Source organism: Juglans regia, chromosome 5 (assembly GCF_001411555.2).
Source record: "Juglans regia cultivar Chandler chromosome 5, Walnut 2.0, whole genome shotgun sequence".
In the NCBI taxonomy this organism is placed as follows: Eukaryota; Viridiplantae; Streptophyta; class Magnoliopsida; order Fagales; family Juglandaceae; genus Juglans; species Juglans regia.
Genome location: NC_049905.1, coordinates 19,625,246 through 19,645,199, shown reverse-complemented (window position 1 = coordinate 19,645,199; position 19,954 = coordinate 19,625,246). Strand labels below are relative to the sequence as shown.

The following is a 19,954-nucleotide window of genomic DNA, read 5'->3' as shown; positions in this document are numbered from 1 at the left end:
TCAATAGAAACACAAATGGCTTCAACGTCAAGATGAATAAACCTCTCGTCTCCACCAAACAGCATCCATAGAAATAATATTAATTATACAAATCTAATAAAAAAATAAAGTAACTTATAACACTTTAACTACAATTCAGTTATCTAAATAACTAATAACACTTAAACTAAATATTTACAGCACTAAATAACTAATAACTTATAATACTAAATAACTAATAACATTTAAACTACAAATTTCGCATAAGATGTAACATAAATCACTACCGAGAGTATAAATAACAAAAAATAACTACAAAAAGACCAAAATACACCAGGGATAACGTGCGTGAACGCCTTAGGACAGCTTCTCTCTCAAGAAGCACAAACTCCTTTTTCCGAACCTCCTCAAATATACTGTATAGCACGATCTCTATCTTCTTAATGTCATCCACTATCTTAAGGAGCTCAGTTACTTTATTTTCGATATCGCTGAGTCTCTTCTCGAGCTCTTCCTCATTCCTTGACAGTTTATTTTTTCTTTCTTCTAGCTCTATGTCTTGATCACTATCTGCCCATTTGAAATATTTACAGTATGGTAATCCCTGATATTTGCATGCAAAAACAATTCAAATGTTAGATGTACGTAATATTAATCATATCATTAAACACGTTATATTACAAGTCATGTAGTTACCTTCGTGTTGTACTTTGGACACCCGAAGAAGGGTCGTCCAGGATTTGCCTTAGTATTTGAGTATCTCAATATAGCTTCAATGTCACAGAAGCACAAGGGAGATGTTAAAGTATGTTTGCTAAATGATGAAAAAGACAGTAATGACGACGACATTCTAACATGAACCAGAATCACAATGGAAATACTTACATATCAAAAGACACATAAATAAATACTCTAATTTTCTCAATAAATCAATAAATTAGAGTATTTTCTCAATAAATACTCTAATTTTCTCAATAAATCATCAAGTTTAAGAAGTCAACCAGAAATTACAAGATAAAGATATAATGTTAAATTTTAGCTAATATTGCTGGTGTCATTGGCTAACTCGAGCCCCTAACTCAAAGAGACTGTAGGCCGGGGTGTGGTGTCATGTCAACCATATATATATATATATATATATATGCTCCCACCAAACTCAAGCCCCATATCAACCATTCTTATTGAAAATTAAGATAAATAATATCCATCATTTTTTGAGTTATCGTCATTTCATTTGACACCACCATATCAAGTTTTCAAGCATTTTATATTAGAATTTAATGCACTTTCAACCATGCTATTAAAATGTTTAAAACAAAATAACAATTTGAGTGAATTAATAAGAACAAAAGTATAAAAATAACTACTGTATGATAAACCAAACGGTTGTTTGGTAAGCTTCCCGGTTGGCAAGACAACTTACACAGACATTTTCAAATAACATTAGATGATATCAGATAAATTAAAAAATAACAATAATTTCTAAACATCTAAAAAGGATGGTTATATATAAATTGGTACTTTGAATATCACATGGGTCGTCACAAAACTTTGCTAAGCAAAGAAGACATAAATGAATTAGACTTGCTTTTTGAAAGTCTCTCAATAAAGTAGCTAGATATATAATAATCGGGTATGGCCATGGCATTAGAGTCTGTATGATGATAATATAATGCTTGGGTTAATTACGGGAAAGTGCATGCAAACATCTGACAAACCTAATGATCTATATGATTAAATTAATGCATACCCCAACCCCATATATGTAGATTCTGCACATGAACGTACGACTTAGCACATCAAAAACATTATCAGAGTTTTGTATTAACATGTTTTCTTGTGTTGACATGTGATGTTGTGTGAGTGTGAACTCGTATTGCCAAATATAATTTTTTAAACTAAAAACACCATAAAAAAACATAATACAAAAGGAATTGAAAAGGATGTGTACTTGCCTTCAACTTGGACCGGACAGGGGCGAGTCTCTTCCTTATTCCTTAATCACCTTCTTCTAGGTTTAGGGTTTTGGGATGAAGAGAAATTAGTTGGTTAGAGTTAGGTTTCGGGATGAGGGAAAGAGGCTAGTTAGGGTTAGGGTTAGGGTTAGAGTTTCGGGATGAAGGAAAATGGGCTGAGTTAGGGTTAGGAGGGAGGGAGGTCTACTGGGTCATCTTTGAGGGATGTGAGAACTTGAGATGAAGGGAAATGGAAGGGCTTCAAGTGAGACGAATGACGTAAGGGTCAACTGGAGCTTCGTCGCAACGAGATACAGAGAGGAAGGAAGGAAGGGGCTTCTGGAGCTCGCGACATAGAGACGAATGACGGAAGGGGCACTAGAGCTGGGGTGAGAAACAGAGAGCGACACAGAGAGAGGAAGGAATGAGAGAGGAAGGAGGGAATCGAGGTCGAAACACAGAGAAGGAGGGAGAAAAGGGGGAAATGGGGGGAAATGGGGAAATGGAAAATTGAAAACGTGGAAAATTGAAAATGACGTCGTTTTCAATTTTTCACGTCAGTGTCATTTGCATGGCGCTTGCACGAACGGACTGCGCCTAGACTTTTTGATATTATAACGGTATCCGTTTAGCCAAATGCTAGCGAAACCACTTAAATATTCGAGAAATTCTATTTGCAGTCATCACTTGAGGACTGCATGTGCAGACCTATTGATATGTTTCATTAAATAGAAATTATTGTAATTTGAAAGGGATATTATTGTAATTTTAAAAAGTTTTTAAAGACAAAATTATTCAAGCTTACATGTGCAGTCCCCAAGTGGAGATTGTACGTAGCATTACTCTAAATATTTAATGTCATAAAAAATTGGTATTCAACGGAATAATTGTTATGGGGTCATCCAAATTTTAATCTACGGTAATTTAATATGGTTCGGATCATGGTACGCCCACGGAAGGTGTAGCACGAGAGAAGTTAATGACAAGGTCAAATGAAAAAAAAAAATTTTAATTTTTTTATAATAAAAATTCACAACTTCATTAAAAATATTTATTTAATCATTAAGTAAAAAAAAAAAATCAGTAGACTAAGCATTTTCCATATGGTTCAACATATTTGGCATCCAATAACAAAGTCATCTTAAAAAATCATATTTGTTTTTGTCAATCACATGGACAAATTTTAGTATCACACAAGGAACTTATAAAATGAAGCTTGTTCATTAACTCAATTGAGTCATGGGAAAATTTTAGTGGGAGAACTAAGTTTGTAGAAATGATAGCTTGACAGAATTTCCGATATTTCGGTTAGATTCTGAAAAAAGAAATGATTATTGAAAATATAAGTAAAAAAAAATCATTTACTTGGAATGAAATATGTAACCGTTTTCACTTAAAAAAAACCGTTTTCACTTAAAAAAAAAAAAAAAAACTCACAGATTTGAATTTTGCTGGAGGATCCTCCTCCTTCCCCCTCTCCTTCTATCATTTATCCTCCTCTTTCTCCATCTTCTTCCCTCATTTCTTAGTTTACTTTTCTTCCTTCAAGGCCAAAAAAGTTAGATCTATAGTTTTCCTGCAACTCTCAAGTGATACACGCAGTACAAGAAAACTCTTAGGACGCAAATCGTTTGGAGGATAGTGGCAGTTTTGCAAAAATCATGGTGCGTGGTCCTCACATGCCATCCCTTTCGACAATTATTCTCACCACACACACCAGATCACTGGAATCGCCACCACCAAATCTTTCATATTTGAATTTTGTGGTTGAAAAGAGACAAGCTTGTTGCATTCACATGCCGTCAAAGTCTACTAGAGTTCGTCCAAACTGTAATCCATCATTTTTCATTCTTATTTTCTTTATTGTATAATAAAATTAAAAAATGAATTCGCCTATTTGATGGTTTGTTCATAGAGGTTGAGTCTTTCCTTTCTATGAAGAGTGTGATTGAGTTTCTATTTAGGCAGAGTGATGTCTCTTGGAAGTTTGTCTGTAGAGAGTACGGGCAAGAGCAGTAAAGTCCAAACCAATTCAGTAGTGTACTGGTTGAGCTCCAAATAGTTGATATGAGGATATCCCGCATGTATCTTATTATGGATGTAAGTTTTTCTTGATAAATGAATGAATGATGACATTTCTCTTAAAAAAAAAAAAAATCTATATAATCATTATGATGTCAAATTTGTTTGTACTCCACCTTTACAAACTTTACCTAAGTTTTCTTAGAAATTTAATGCATGTTTGGGTAATGATATGATATTAGGATTATGTGAAATTGTGAATCGTAGTAAAATGGTTCGAGTCAAGATGGTTTATTAGGTTTTGGAAAATGAAAAAAAAAATTGAATAAAAATATTATAGAGTTGAAAATTTGTTTGAATATAATTTCTTAATATTCTTTTTGTTTTGGATTTTTTTATATGTTTTGTTTTTAAGTTTGAAAAGTTATATTGAGTTTTGTATTTGGATAATGATTAGGTAATGATTAGATGAAAAAATTTAAAATTAAAAAATATTTTGTCTTTGAGTGATCTTTGGAAAATAATTATGAAAAGTTTTGAGATGAGTTCACTTCCCAAACATGACCAGCCTATTTATAGAAATAAAAAATATTTTTTAAATATGTGATAAACATATATTTTAGAAATTTAATTTAAATTTTTTTTCATGTATCCCTTAAACATGTGCTCGTTGTGTCAAAAAAAGAAAACATGTGATCGTTGTAAAAATGTGTCTTCACTTCTTCTTCTTTTTTCTCATCAAGCATATGTTATATAAAATTATAGAAAAAGATACAACATTGTTCAGAGAGGATCATTTCCACTATCTATATATAGAATACAATTAGGAATACTAATAAGGGATATTCGACCAAAATTCATTTCAGTCGCTACCCATTGCGGCACAGAGTGTGCATACTAATTCTGAGATAGGTGTATTTTCCTAATAAAAAAAGTTTTGAACTCATAAAAAAAATTCCATTTGCCCAAAACAACCAAAGAAGTGACAAATTGATATGAATCCCAAATCACAATGAGAAATTCTCAGTCAAAACAACATATCATATGACAGCAAAAGATGCAGAGATTACAGTGCCTCAAGACTTCCCAGATTCCAGCTTAAAAAAACTATGGAGACTAAAAATACATGATCGTCACAAGCTTTTACTCTGGAAAGCTGTATGGGATATCCTTCTGCCAGGGCTCAACTACTCAAAATAATTCTGAATCTACAAGAAGTAAACTGCCCAATATGCAATCAAGGAAACATTGTTTCATCTCTTTGTGGAATGTCCTGTTGTTAGAATCTTGTGGAAATATAGCAGTTGGCCTCTAAATCTGGCATCACTCCCCATTACAACTATGCAAGAATGGATAAAGTTAATACTAAATCCAGCTCCCAAACTTGGATTAAATGAAGCAGAAGTTCATCATTTTCAACTTTTTGCAGTAATTACAATGGATTTCATTTGGAGAAAGAGGAATGATATCATTCACAACGATGCATCCTCAACATTAGAAAAGCATTCTCTACAGCTAAACACTACATATTAAGCTTATAAGCAAGCATGAAAATAGAAGACGAAAAATATTCTCAAAGAAAGCTGGATCAAACCTCCCCCTCACCATTGGAGCTTCTCTTTGGATGCAGCAATTCGGGAATCCTTTTCAACCACCTTAGCCATATGTAGAGATTCATAAGGAAGTATTATAGAGGTATGGACCTCTAAAATTCAAAACATCAATCCCACTTTTCCAGAGGCCTTAACAGCTATTCTGGCAACACAAATGGCAAATCATCTACAAAAAAGTCAATCAATTTTGGAAGGAGATTCACAAGCGGTAATAGATGCCATAACAAAGGAATCGTCTTCACCCCAATGGCAACTAGCACCGATTTCTTCACTTGCTCAAAAGAGACGAGACGAGACAGACTTATATATTAGTCAATGAATACTTCATCCGGGAACAAATTGGTCCTAAATATATTATTGTCTATCCTAAAAGTTACAAATTTATTATAAGATAAATAGTTTGTTTATGATTTTTTTTTTATAAGATGACGTGATTTGATTTAATATATACATTAGGTGTTTTTGTGTCATACCCTTTGCGCTTTTAAGACAATTAAAGAGATTTGAGCGGATCTTTTGCCTTCATGAATATTGTATCTTTTACACTATAAATTTTCTTTTAGTTAACAACATCAAAGAGTCACTGAGAAATTAGTATATGTTAGGGGTGTCAAATCGTGTTAATGAATTGTGTTTGTGTCGTGTTAAGGCATGTAAATTAACCCGAACACAACCTGTTAAGCTTATCGTGTCAAAATCTCTTACTCTAACACGACAAATTAACATAACGGGTGATGTCATGTCAATCTGTTTTGACCCGTTAGTGAAAACTACAAAATAGGTTAACACAACCCGACCTGACCAATTTGAATCTGTTTATATAAATGGGTTGAACAAATTCGAAATTAATCCGTTTGACCTAATTAAGTTTAACATAATTTTATATAAATGTTAAAATCATAATATCTATAAAAAATATAATTGTAGTAATCGAAATATCGAAATTACAATCCAAACAATAAAAATATCGAAATTAAAACTCCAACAATTTTACTTTTAGGTATAAGGGTATAATTGTAGTAATCGTGTCTTAACGGGTTAAAACGGGTTATCCCGTTATTAATCTATTAAGCAATTGTGTCTTAACAGGTCAATCCGTTTTGACTTAAATCCAAACATGTTATTATCGTGTAGTGTTCATGTTGAGTTAATGAATCGTGTCACATATTGACACCCGTATGTTTAACTTTGATTACTCTAGTTCAAACAATATATTCTTCCTTTACTATAACAAAGAAGAGGATGGGGTTGTGTTTTCAGAAAAGTAGAAGTCGTATATCTAATCATCTCAAGTAAAGTTGTGGGTATATAGATTGTAAGTCATTTGACAAATAAAAAAAAAAAAAAAAAGGAGAGAAGAAAGGAAGAAACTTGAGTATATGCAAACGAATTACTCTAAATTCTAGAAATTATTGAGATTCCAAAGTGAACATCAGGATATTTTAAGTTTTATAATACAATAGTCATCAATATCCATGGAGTTTTGTGAAAATAAAAGGATTTATCCTGGAAAATGCTAACGTCTCTCTTGTTTTGGTTATGAGCTGTTGTATTTCTTCAAGGTTCCGTTTGATGCTAAGGTATTTCAAATCAAATCATTTATAAATAATAACTAGATATTCTATAATAACAAAATAATAAATTATAGTTTATAAATAATAATAAAATATTTATGAATAGCGGTGAAGTAGTCTGATAACATACTAGCCTCCATATAGATTTGAAACTTCCATTTCTTTTTGAGCTCTGCTACAGTCACTGAAAAAGTAGTCCGAATGAGTTCACCGAATAGTGCATTTCACTTTTTTTTTTCATGTATTTTTTTAATCATCATAAATATTTTTTAAAAAAATAAAAAATTCACAATATCATTTAAAAATACTTTCTTAATCACTAAGTAAAATTCGAGACTATTTTTTTTGACATTCTTTCTATCTCTTTTCACTACTTTGAAGGTTATCTTCAAAGGTTTTAGTTTATTACTCTAAATTTTCTCTTAAGGGTAGATTTGAGAGATGATATAAGAATTTTATGTTTTATTTTAATATTTAAAATATTATATTTTAGTATTATTATTATTTTAAAATTAAAAAAAATTAAATTATTAATTATATTTAATATAAAAATTTTTAAAAAATATAATAAAATAAAAATTTTATGTGTCACTCCACTCATACCTGCCTAATTTGTCGCATCTCATTGGCTTTCACTTTCCAAACTGGGTGATGTCCTCGTCGATAAACGTGCCGAAATTCTGTCGAATCAAACGTTGAACCCGTTTCGAGTCCCGATAGAGTTGAGCGTATCTGATCGTCGCATGCACGTAATAATAAATAATAAATAAAGGAGAGGACTCATTATTGAGGCAGCGTTGGGATTTCATAATTTCATCCTGCACGGTGAGTGTCCCGACTCTCTCCCTCACCCACGGTACACACATTTTCTGTGCGTGGAGAAAAGGTTTGTCTTGTTTTGGGTTAATTGTTCCAAATTACAGCAATTTATGGCGTCATATTGTCGCCGGATAACCGCCGGTGCGGTTGTGTCTGACCGGACGATACGTCTGCGGCAGTCATCACGGACCGCAGAGATTCTGCGGTTGCCTCGCAATTACTTGAATCAACAACGGCCGGTGATCGTGCTGAGATCGCGGCTTTTGGTGGTGGAAGCGGTGGGATCCGGAGGGGGGTGGGAGAGATCGGAAGGGGGAGGTAGAGAGGAGAAGGCGGTGGGCCCGTGTTCGTACTCGTTGGCGGAGAATCGGACGGTGGAGGCTGAGGAGTCTACGAGCAGAGATCGGACGGTGAAGATAGCGGTAGCAGCGGCGGTGACGGTGGTGATGGGAGTAGGGAATCGTGTGATGTATAAGCTGGCCTTGGTTCCTCTCAAGCACTACCCCTTCTTTCTCGCTCAGCTCGCCACTTTCGGGTACTTCAACCTTACCCATTTTTACTCTCTCTCTAGTCAGTGCTATTGATTAGTTATTAGCTAATTTAGCTTGATGCTATTTAATTAGAAAAAACTTCGAAATTTAATGAATCATGACCACCAGATTAGGCTACATCTCTCAATTCATTATTACAATTTTTTTAAATTCTAACATAAAATATAATAAATAATTTAACTTTTTTAAATTTTAAAATAATAATAACATTAAAAAATAATATTTTAATAATATTTTATCATCTCATCTCAACTCAACTCACTTCAACATCCAAATACATCCTAAAAATTAAGAAAATGGCAGGGGATTTAGATCAAGCTTCTCGACCTTCAACTTCTCTCTATCCGTTTATTTTTTATTTTTTTGGTCAATATCTTTTTTCTGGTTTGCTATGTCTGCCGCTTTGGTATTTCGATTTTCGTGCGCACCTATCAAGTCTAAAGCACTGTTGTATGTAAATGCAAATAAAAGGATGAGTTTGGCGGCATAAAAATTTACTGCATTAGATTATATAGTTTGGTTATTAAATTCACCTCAATTAATTATTATAATTTTTTTAAATTTTAATACAAATATAATAAATAATTTAATTTTTTTAAATTTTAAAATAATAATAATATTAAAAAATAATATTCTAACAATATTTTATCATTTCAACTCAACTCAATTCACTTTGACATCCTAACATATCTTGTAAAAAAATAAAAATAAAAAAGAAAAGACTTTTAACTACAATAAAGTAACTCGGTTTACATTCAAAATTCATAACAACACATTTTACATCATCTCATTTCATTTTATTATTTAAATTTATTTAAATTTTTATATAAAATATAATAAATAATTTAACTATTTTAAATTTCAAAATAATTTTTTTATTTTACTATTTATAAATCATCTTAACTCATATCAATTTATTACTGAATCCAAACCACTCAACTCATATTTAATGTTTACCATAGTTAGACCAAAACTATGAAAAATGAGTTTTTTTATGTTGCACACGTCTCTTTTTATCACTTTGCACTTGAAGTATTGTCGTCGTTGGTTAAATGTCTTGCATTGAATTTATTTTACATTAAATTATTGTTATGCTATTAATTAATTTTGTTCACCCATACTTAAAAAAAAATCTGAAACACATATGGTTCTGGTATTTAATTATATTTTGTCTCTATCATTTATATATTAATTATAATTTGATTATTAATTAATATATGAGTGATAGAATTGTAAAATATAAAAAAAAATAAATTAAAAAAACATTATTATTATTTTAATATGAGATTAGATTTTGAATAAAATAATTAAATATAAAATGATATTATTCAAATTATTACTTTGTATTTGCATAATGAACGAGGATGCTCGTAATAACACAGCCGCGAACCCAACTCAAGGACCCCACCCCAATCCACCCATCCATGATCCAGCTGACAGAGCTGAAAAGCCCTTTATGGTTGATTTTTCGAGCCACACATCAACACCAACACCATCACTACTCCACTGTTGCGATTGTGTCGTGATTTCTTTCTGTTAATAAGATTAATCACCTGAATTAGACAAATTGGATTTTTCTTGCGGGTACGACCAGACCAACCCACTAGATCCAAACACGTTGGCTGCAACGTATGGCTTGCTCGCAGCCATTTTTTTTTTTGTTTTATTTTATTTAAAATATTCACGTTCTGCACGCTTCATTTCTCTTCTTGTTTTTCTAATTGTCTTTTACTCCACCGGTGGGCGGCCGCCCCCGGCGCCGTGACCAAATCAATAACTTGCGTTCATTTGTGTGAGCCTACAGGCTATGTTGATATCGAATATAGTGAGTATAACATTTTAGCGACTATATGGAAGGCAAATAATATGTCTCTTAAATTTATTACTTCATTCTAGATTTTAAATGGGATCTGTAAAGTGGATTTTACTGTATTTATAATTGTTGGAATGAATTTTTTTGAGTAGAACTAAATATTTAAGAGAGCTAAATCCATACGATCTGATTTCACTGACTTGACAATCGAGTAATTGATTTTTATGTTTGAGTAATGTGATGAAATCATTATTTTTAAATAGTAATATAATGATAGAAATCATTATTTTATGAATAATAGTTAAATAATTTTTAAATAGTAATATAATGATTTGAGTTAAGAGATTTTATTAGATCTTGAAATTTGAAAAAAAAAATTGAATAAAAATATTATAAAATAAAAATATTGTTTAAATATTATTTTTATTATGAAAAATTTGTATTAATTTTTGTGTTTTGTTGAAAAATTTAAAAAAATTATAATAATCGGATGAAAAGATTTAAAATTATTTATTTATATTTAAATAATGATTAAAAATAAAATTATGAAAAATTTTAGAATGATTCTCATTTCATCTATGTTGTCAAAGAATCCGTAATAATTGTGAAACCAATCATGTTGATGTTACCTAGGGAAACAAACAAAAAATTTAAAATGCAATAAATGGAGGAAAAAAAAGAGAGATTCCCTTCGCTGTGGAGTCACGTGTCAGCTAGATTGGGAAGGAAATAACTTTTGGGAGACTTCAACAGAGAAAAACATGAAGACGCTGCGGCGTGGAGCAGTTTTGAGTGGGTGGACCCTCTACTACAATGGAATGGAAACCATACATCCGATGAGTGGTGGGCCCGAGTTGAACAAAAGTATCCAACGTCGACAGCTCGTGGTTCTGGTAGATTCCATATGATGCCCACCAAACATTTTCTTTCGACTTTTATGGTGGAGGACCACGTGGCAAACTGTCTTTTGAATTGAGGCTTGCGAGTTGCGAGTTACTTTTTTCTGATTGCCTTTTCGCCGCTGCTTCGGGTAGCGAAGATGTCTATCACTTCTTAAATATTCTCGTACCGATCAAAATATTCCACATATCGATTATCTTCGTATTAAGATCTTTTCAAAATTTTTTTATTATAATATTTATTATTATTATATATAAATAAAATTATTATTAAAAAAAAAATTAATCATTGATAGAATTTATATTTTTTTTAATTATCTATTCAAAAGTCAATAACTCAACATACTTCATACATCTAAATAATTCAAAATACTCTTAATAGGACCTACAAATCTACTTCGATCTCTACTCATAACTATTTACAAATATTCTATAATATTTATCACTATTAAATATAAATAAAAAATAAAATCACTATAATATTTATCACTATTATATATAAATAAAATCATCTTTAAAAAAATAATAATTATTAATGGGATCTATACTTTTTTCAATTATCTATCTAAAAGTCAATAACTCAATATATTTTATACATCTAAATAATTCAAAATACTCTTAATGAGATCTATAAACTCACTTTAATATCTATTTATAATTATTTACAAATATTCTCAATTTTTTAGATATTCTCACTATCTAAACGTAGATCGTCGACTTGGCTTTCTATGTGTGGTCCGGCAAAAAGAAAAGAATCGCTTCAAGCGTCCGCAAAAGAAGTATTTCTCTTCCAAATAATACTTAGGCACTCTCCCTTAAAAAGAAATTAAATAAAGGGAGTGCTTGTGCTGGTCAAAAAGTATGTGGCAATTTGAATGTTGCACCTGACAATTTTAGCAACTTTTTCACAAACAAATTGTTCATCAGTTTGTAAGTTTCACCATGAAGAGTCAACGATATAATTCACCAAAATACCAAAAACCCAATGGCGTTTTTGTGATTTGATTGCAACAAAGGTATTGTATGCGACTATGCGTACAACCTTAATATTTTGAAAACAATTGAAAGAAAATCTCAAGTAGGAAACGTTTACTACTTATGTTTTTAATTATTCTTCAACTGTGCTAAGTATATATAGATTGGATACAGTTTCCATACATAAAAATTTGAATTCTTCGTTTTGGATTCTATTTCTTATGCTCGACATCTCTCCTCTTTTGCTGTAACTATTTTATTTAAGGAAATTTTTATACACTACATTACCATCCTATTTTTATCTCATTATGTAAGATGTGATACATTTTAATGGTGATAAATGCGTCACACCTTACAAGGATGAAAGTGTGGTGTATAACATTACTAAATTAAGGTTGTCAGTTTTTTTTTTTTAATTTTTTTTTATGGAATTATTAAATTACTCTAGGGATGCCTTCACTAATGTGGACTAACTTATTTGTTACTGTAAATTGTGTTTTCCAGATATGTAATTGTCTACTTCTCTATATTGTATCTCCGGTACCAAGCTGGCATTGTTACAGATGAGATGCTTTCCATGCGGAAAGGTCCATTCCTTGCCGTTGGTCTCTTGGAGGCCCTCGGTGCTGCTACAGGAATGGCAGCTGGAGGTAAGGCCGTTTCATCACGCTTCTTCTTTGTTCCCAGTTTTATCTGGTTCATTGGATGTTCATCTCTGAACAAACTTAGTTGCTAAATGGAAAATGCTTTGCTGTTGATGTTTTATACGTACTTCCATCTTTTAGTCAAATATTCCAGTCAGTTGAAAAGTGAAAATTCAAACATAAACGGCTAGTTAGTCAAGTAATTATTATGGAGCCATTGGAGCCATATTTATTTCAAGCAATAGTTGTAGTTTGAGTGCATACAGCAAATCTCAAATGTTGCGAATTTGGGGCTTCTCTATTTGGGCTTGTGGTTCTCTTTGTAAATGCTGTTTGTTATTTTTACTTTTAATCTGTCTAACCACTTATGATTGTTATTAAATCTGTTCATACATTAGTGTGATAGTTAGCTATTTCTTCTTGATAAAGTCATTAAAATCTCATATATTTTATTTCTTTCCCTTCCTTGGATCAGCAATTCTTTCTGGAGCATCGATCCCAATTTTGTCTCAGGTAAGAGGCATTTTTAATAACTTCTTATTTCTCTGTTTTCTAATTCCAAGGTGAATAATCACTAAATTTTATTTTGGTAGTGCTCTGTTAATATTGCTGTTGGAAACATATTGTTCAATCCAACCAGTTCATTTTGCTTGACCAGAAATGAAATGGATCATTTGCATATTGATTAGGGAAAATATGAAACTGAGAATAAAAGTAGAAGTGCATGTGCATATTTTGAAATTATAGAAATTAATTAAGTTAATACTTGCACTAATGTGATGCATGATATAAATGTTACATAACTTGTTATATGCTACCAGGTCGTATCAGGAACCTTGTATCCATTCAGTCCTGTGGCAAAACTATTTCTCTGGCATAACCCATAACCAGTCTGGTCATTGGGTTTTGAGGCACTATATGAAAATATTATATCGGATAATGATTTTGTTCTGGTCCTACATTTGTCTACACATATCTAGTATTATATGCCCACAAGCTCATGCTTGCTTAAGATCAGCCAACAACTTTTCTTTTTTGGAAGGTAATATTGAACGTGAATAATTGATATCCTGCAATTCTTTTGCAGACTTTTCTTGTGTGGCAAATTCTTCTGTCAGTTATTTTCCTTGGAAGAAGATATAGAGCAAACCAACTTCTTGGATGCTTTCTTGTAGCACTTGGTGTAATCATAACTGTAGCAAGGTAAGTTATATATACATACCTACATACACCCGCACAGTTATATTTATGGCCTCATGTTGAGGCTCATCTATGAACAATTATTTTCTGCTTCACTAAGGATCATAAAGCTTGAAAAATAGGTTTTAACAAAAGGCTTGGGTCAGTTTTATAATTGTGGCCAAATCTCTCAAGTTTATTGATTGTACAAGTTCTTGGGAATTTAAATTTAATGACATGCACATAGAAAGATTTTATTGGACCCAAATGTGGGTGAGGTATGCTGGAGATTGTGGAATGAAAAGCTTGACAATTTAAAACTGCTTCGCAGTGTTAATGACACTGGTTGGCTGTGGAGTCAGTAGATGGGGTTTTCATCTTTGCCTTTTGGCTAAAATAGCAGAATCTTTTTCTCAGTAATATAGTTGAAGTCCTGCGAAATATTTGAGGTGAACTAAAGCTAATGCCTATTTTTATCTTGTTAATCAATGCATTACACGGATCATAGTCAAGTCCTTTGTTAGTGATTAAGGAGAAAGCTTAAGGAGAATACTTGGAGTGGATTCTGTATTGAATTATGGAAAGATAAGAATCCAACTTGTAGTTATAGCCATAGAATAATGGACTACCACCTTCTGTTTGTATGGCCTTCCAAGGTGGAGCTTGTTCTCACTTCTATGTTGAGAAGCAAACTATAAAATATCTCGGGCAAGCTAAGTAGAGCCTGGCCTGTTTTTGAGTATGTGATGTGGAACTAATGTTATGCTAAAATCTTGATCGATGATATTGAATTTACATGATGTGTACTATGAACAGTTTACTGCTTTCAAGCACACCACATATGGAAATCTGTTAAATCTTTGCGAATTAGATCCCTAAAATCCATTGGCTTGCAAGAATTGTTATTACAGGTGCCTTTGATATTTTATTAATTTTTATTGCTTGCCTCTGTTTATTTCTGCAGTGGATCTAGTGCTGGACAATCATTAAAGGAAGCCGGTATATTTTGGAGCCTTTTAATGATAGTTTCATTTTTATTTCAAGCTGCCGATACAGTGCTGAAGGTTGTTGATTGTTCTGAACGATTATTGAACTTTCTCAGTTTCTACCTTGTATTTCTCTGCAGTAACTGGCAGCATGTTTATCATTTGTAGGAAGTAATCTTTTTGGACGCTGCCCGGGATTTGAAGGTATGGAAGATTATAGACTCTTTTTATGACATGTTCCTGATTGGCTGTGAATTCTCATTTCCAAATGTTCCTGAAGATTATAGACTCTCAGTTTCTACCTTGTATTGCTCTGCAGTAACAAGGAACCTAAATGTTTCTGCTCAATTTTAAACTACATTTATTTTCTTGAAACTGGATTGGGGCATGAAAAAAGGGTTTATAACACTGAATAAAACCCCCCACCAAATGATGACACAATATAACGAAAAGGTAAAATATTTTAGAAGACCAAAAGTGATCTTACATGCTCATGGCAAGATGAAATGACTCATGGATCCTTAAACAGAATCAATTTTACTCTCATGCAAGATTCCAAAGTTACCAAAATTCTGTGCATGTCGGCAAAGTGTGCTGTATAAACTTGCCACCATGTTTTCATTTATTAATTATTTCTTCAATAGTTAGTAATATTGATATGACCAATAAAAAAAAGAGTTAGCAATATTGATATGATTCCATTGTTTCTTTTACAGGGAGGTTCAGTAGACCTATTTGTTATAAATTCCTACGGATCTGCTTTCCAAGTAGGTATCTTGTAGTGAACTGAAAATATAGATTCTTACATTCATAGAAGAACTAATTTCTCTATTTCAAAATTATTTTTGTTATAAAACCCGATTGGAAATAATATGCTGGATATATGTTTAATGCAGGCCTTCTTTATATTCCTTCTCCTACCATTTTTATCAAAATTATGGGGCATCCCCTTTAGTCAACTGCCAAACTATCTCAAAGATGGTGCAGCCTGTTTTCTAAACATTGGTACTTTGTCAAGTGGTAAGCTAGAATTTGTTGGCAAGTTGTTTTTCAGTACGTCGTTCTGTTACTCTTATCTCCTTGTCTGCTCTAATTTGTCTGATTATGGTTAAATAAAAGGAACAAAAAATATTGCAGCACAGCTCTTACCCTGACTTTAGGCTTCATTTTCAAAGAGTACTTTAATTGATTATTGGGCATTACGGGTCACCTACCCTCATTTTCCATATGGAATACAAGGCTGTACTTCCAAGTTATTAGTAGAGTCCTGTTTAATCCCTAACAACAAAAGAGGAAGAAAAAGTCTTTCACTAACCACATGTTTGTACCGATAATTGCTAGATGATGATGCGCACTTCACTTGCATAACACAACCATTATGCTACTGTTTGGTTCTTAGGGGAAGTGAATTTGTGAGCTTACTTTTATTTGAGTTTTATTTTCTCCAGCAGTATGGCCTGGCTGCATCCTTATGCCATTCAGTTATACTGGCAGAATACTATAATGAATCACACCTCACTTGACAATATTAATAAACTCCCTGTTCCTGATTTCATTTCATTGAAACAAAAGATTCTGTGTATAATATAAGGAGTTTATTAATGTTTTATGAGGTATCTAAGATTAGAATTTTGAGATACTATTATCTAAGAGATATTTAGGTAATTATAAAAATGTGGCTTCATATCCACCCCTGATTGTATCAATTATAGGACATAAGTTGAGGTGGAGGATCACATAGAAAATGATATTTTTTCTACACTTTGTGAAAACCAGCAGCCATTGTGTATTGTAATGGTAGAAGCCTCAGTTGGTCAAGTACAACTGCCTGCTTTCAAGTCTTAGAAGCGGCAACCTGATGTACAATAGAAGCATATCGTAACCAGCCCTCCCGGGCCCACATGTAAGTGGGACCAGAACTCGATAATGATCCTTCTCCTTTGAGCACCACACCACTGTATGATGATTTTTATGAGTCTTCTCCTTTGACCTGGTTACCCATTTGAAATCATTTACGAGTATCTATCCTGTCCTGATTATAAACTGACAAGAGTTAGAATTAAAAAATCCTTGTCAATATTATCATGAATTCTGCTGCTTTATGACCATATTCATCAATTATGATATGGAACCGAGTGCTTCCACAGTTTTGAGTCTATACGGGATTTGAAAATATTGAAGTTTTGCCCAACTGATATGGTATATGCAACTAAGTGCTCCCACAGACCACAGTTCTGCTAGACTATTATGTTTTGAAAAAATTTTTGGATTGAGTCCCACTTCTTTTAGCTGAGATGGTTGTCATTTTGCTAAAGGTTTTTTTTTTCTTTTTTCTTTTCATTTGGAATATGGTGCTCAAGCATTTCATAAAATAAGCTCCTATCCATATCTGATTCAGCATCTATTCATATCCCTCCATTCTTGCTATGTTCTAGTTACGTCAAAGTAGGTCCTCTCTTTTGAGATAATAAGGTCTAGATTCCAAAAGGCTGAGTATTGTTCAATGGCATGAACAATTAGTAAACTTGAATGAGTTGGAGAAGAGTACATGAATGTGTTTGTTCATTAAAATAAAAAATTCTGGTCGCAAAACATTTCTATTAAATACAAAAACTCATGTAATATGGCGGTGCAGCCTAATGGCATTTGCCCCCTCTCATGAGGGATGTCCAGGAAGTGACCCCCTTGTCAAAATAAATGAATAGATAAGAAATAGGGAAATTTGAGAAAGATAGATTTAGAATTGCTTACAGTATATCAATTGTGATATGGATGCATAGTGGCAGCAGTGACCCATTATAGTGATCTAGCAATGCTGAGGAGATAGAAATGCAACTAGGTCTAAATTTAAATGTAGTAATTCATAAAGGTTATGTTTCCAGAGCATGAATGAATTGTTCTTAATAATCAACAAATAAAAAAATAAAGTTTATGTTACCAGTATGTAAGATTTGACGAGATAGAAGTGCAACTAGGTATATTTGGCATGGTCCGATATCCAGATTACCATTCTGCCTACCTTAGTTACCTTTCTGCTATATTGAGGTTGCATTTTAAGTGGAGTGATTTTCATTCAATTACATTCAAATTTGGTTGGCAGGATGTGAAGGTGCTCCACTGCTACCTTTGTTGTTTGTTGCTGTCAATATGGGCTTTAACATATCATTGCTGTATCTGCTCAAGATCTCTTCTGCTGTGGTGTCTTGCCTTGCTTCTACATTTTCAGGTATGTCCTTCGGTCTTGTAGAAGGTTAGCCTGCAGTAATTGTCCTAGAGGGTGCAAGCTGTGGCTTAGTTTTTCCATGGTTTGACTTATTTCTCTTGACAATGGATTTGATTAGCATCAGAGATGATGGTGAGGCTAAGGCCACGTTTGTTTTCAGGAAACTTCTCAACTTATCATTATAATTTTTCCAAATTCCCACACAAAATAAAATAAACAATTCAACTTTTTCAAATTCCAAAACAAAAATAATATATATTCTAATAATATTTTATTCAACTTTCAACTTTTATCTCAAGTCATCTCACTTGTAAAAACAAACGAGGCATAAAGGTGCCTGTTTAGATCGGGTTGAGTTTTGCTCTAGAGAATTAACCTAACATTCACGTAATACAAAGTGTCTCCATCCTCCATTAAGCATTGCAGAACTAACATCAACTGTCAACTAATTATAATACAAACAAATACATTTCCGATTCTATTGGCATTTTAACCCATATCTGGTCTGATTTTATTTCAATCCGCCCCCAACTACTTTTTTTTTTTACCCATCCTAAAAACCTGTCTGCTTGAATTCTTATGACAAGACAACAATATGTGTGCAATTACTCGTGTTGGAGTCTGCTTCAAGATGATGACTAAAATTTCCAGCTCTGCCCTGATAAATCAAATAACGACAGAACACTCGAGACGTAATGAAAGGTTACTTTCCATGACAAATCCATCTCTCCCTTAGAAAAGAATCTAGTGGTTACTCAGGAAATCAAACCGGGGTAAAGTGGTGACAGATGAGAAAGAATATCTTTGCCTTCTGTGTGAAGCAACGTTAGTCTATTGTAGTTCTACACATTATTGAAAATACAACTTATTGGTTTGTAATTTGTGGATGAATTTACTTAATATGTCGGTCTGTTTTTGGGTTTACATGGCAGTGCCGATAGCTGTTTATGTGTTCACGCTGCCGCTACCATACCTTGGAGTTGGATCATCCCTTCCGGCAGGCTTTGTTGCAGGAGCCATCGTTCTTATTATGGGATTGCTCATCTATGCATGGACACCGACTGTTTCCACTTCCGAGTAGATGATGATGATCCTTATATTACCAGCAATATTGTTGCTATCAAAGTGTAGCAGACAATTCCAGCTAGCCCTGCTTTCTGGTTTTAGCTCAAGCGAGGAAGAGGATGAGGAATGCTGATTTTCATTGCAGGCGGAAATGTAATTTGCGTTTCTGGCAAATAATGCCCAAGCAAGTACGATTTCAGACTTTTTCTTTTCTTTTTTTCTTTGTTTTTTTGGGGGGAGGGGGTGTTATCTATATTGTAATGCCTTGAGAAGGGATGTGATTGGGATTCAAGAAATAAAGAAGTGTACGGAAAAATAAAGAAAAAGAAGATGAGATGTCTATTAAATTAGACATCATTTGACAAACAATACCGTGGCAAGTTTGCGTACCCCTTAGTTTTTTATATTAAAAAAAATAAAAAATAAAAAATAAAAAGAAGATGAGTTTGAGGTTGCGGGAGATATTTCCAACATGGAAGCTCCTTCTCTAAGATACCATTTTTGCATCTATGCAATATAGCGGTTCCTCGTTTTGTTGTTCCTCCGACTGCTCTGAGAGGTCCGTCGTCTCAGATCACTACTCTCCTCCACAACCAACGTCAACTTTGTCATCAGATCGAAGAAGCGGTTTTTTACATTAATAAATGGCTAAGAACA

At 32.9% G+C, this 19,954-nt stretch overlaps 1 protein-coding gene across 1 annotated transcript; it reads left to right on the top strand.

Moving 5' to 3' along the window:
- Positions 1 to 7,945: 7,945 nt before the first annotated feature.
- On the top strand, positions 7,946 to 19,666 carry LOC109007341 (protein CLT3, chloroplastic). Its single transcript, XM_035690384.1, has 11 exons — positions 7,946 to 7,968; positions 8,067 to 8,497; positions 12,705 to 12,850; positions 13,320 to 13,357; positions 13,932 to 14,047; positions 14,988 to 15,087; positions 15,178 to 15,213; positions 15,726 to 15,776; positions 15,906 to 16,029; positions 18,110 to 18,235; positions 19,165 to 19,666. Exons 2-11 carry the CDS (start codon positions 8,073 to 8,075, stop codon positions 19,311 to 19,313), a joined length of 1,311 nt encoding a protein of 436 aa, XP_035546277.1. The 5' UTR covers positions 7,946 to 7,968; positions 8,067 to 8,072; the 3' UTR covers positions 19,314 to 19,666.
- Positions 19,667 to 19,954: the final 288 nt, after the last annotated feature.

Excerpts from the sequence above, each read along its gene's own strand:
- LOC109007341 (XM_035690384.1), top strand. The coding sequence starts at position 8,073 with ATGGCGTCATATTGTCGCCGGATAACCGCCGGTGCGGTTGTGTCTGAC. Across the intron at positions 15,088-15,177 it reads CTGCCGATACAGTGCTGAAG|GAAGTAATCTTTTTGGACGC; the intron begins GTTGTTGATTGT and ends TATCATTTGTAG. Across the intron at positions 18,236-19,164 it reads CCTTGCTTCTACATTTTCAG|TGCCGATAGCTGTTTATGTG; the intron begins GTATGTCCTTCG and ends TTTACATGGCAG.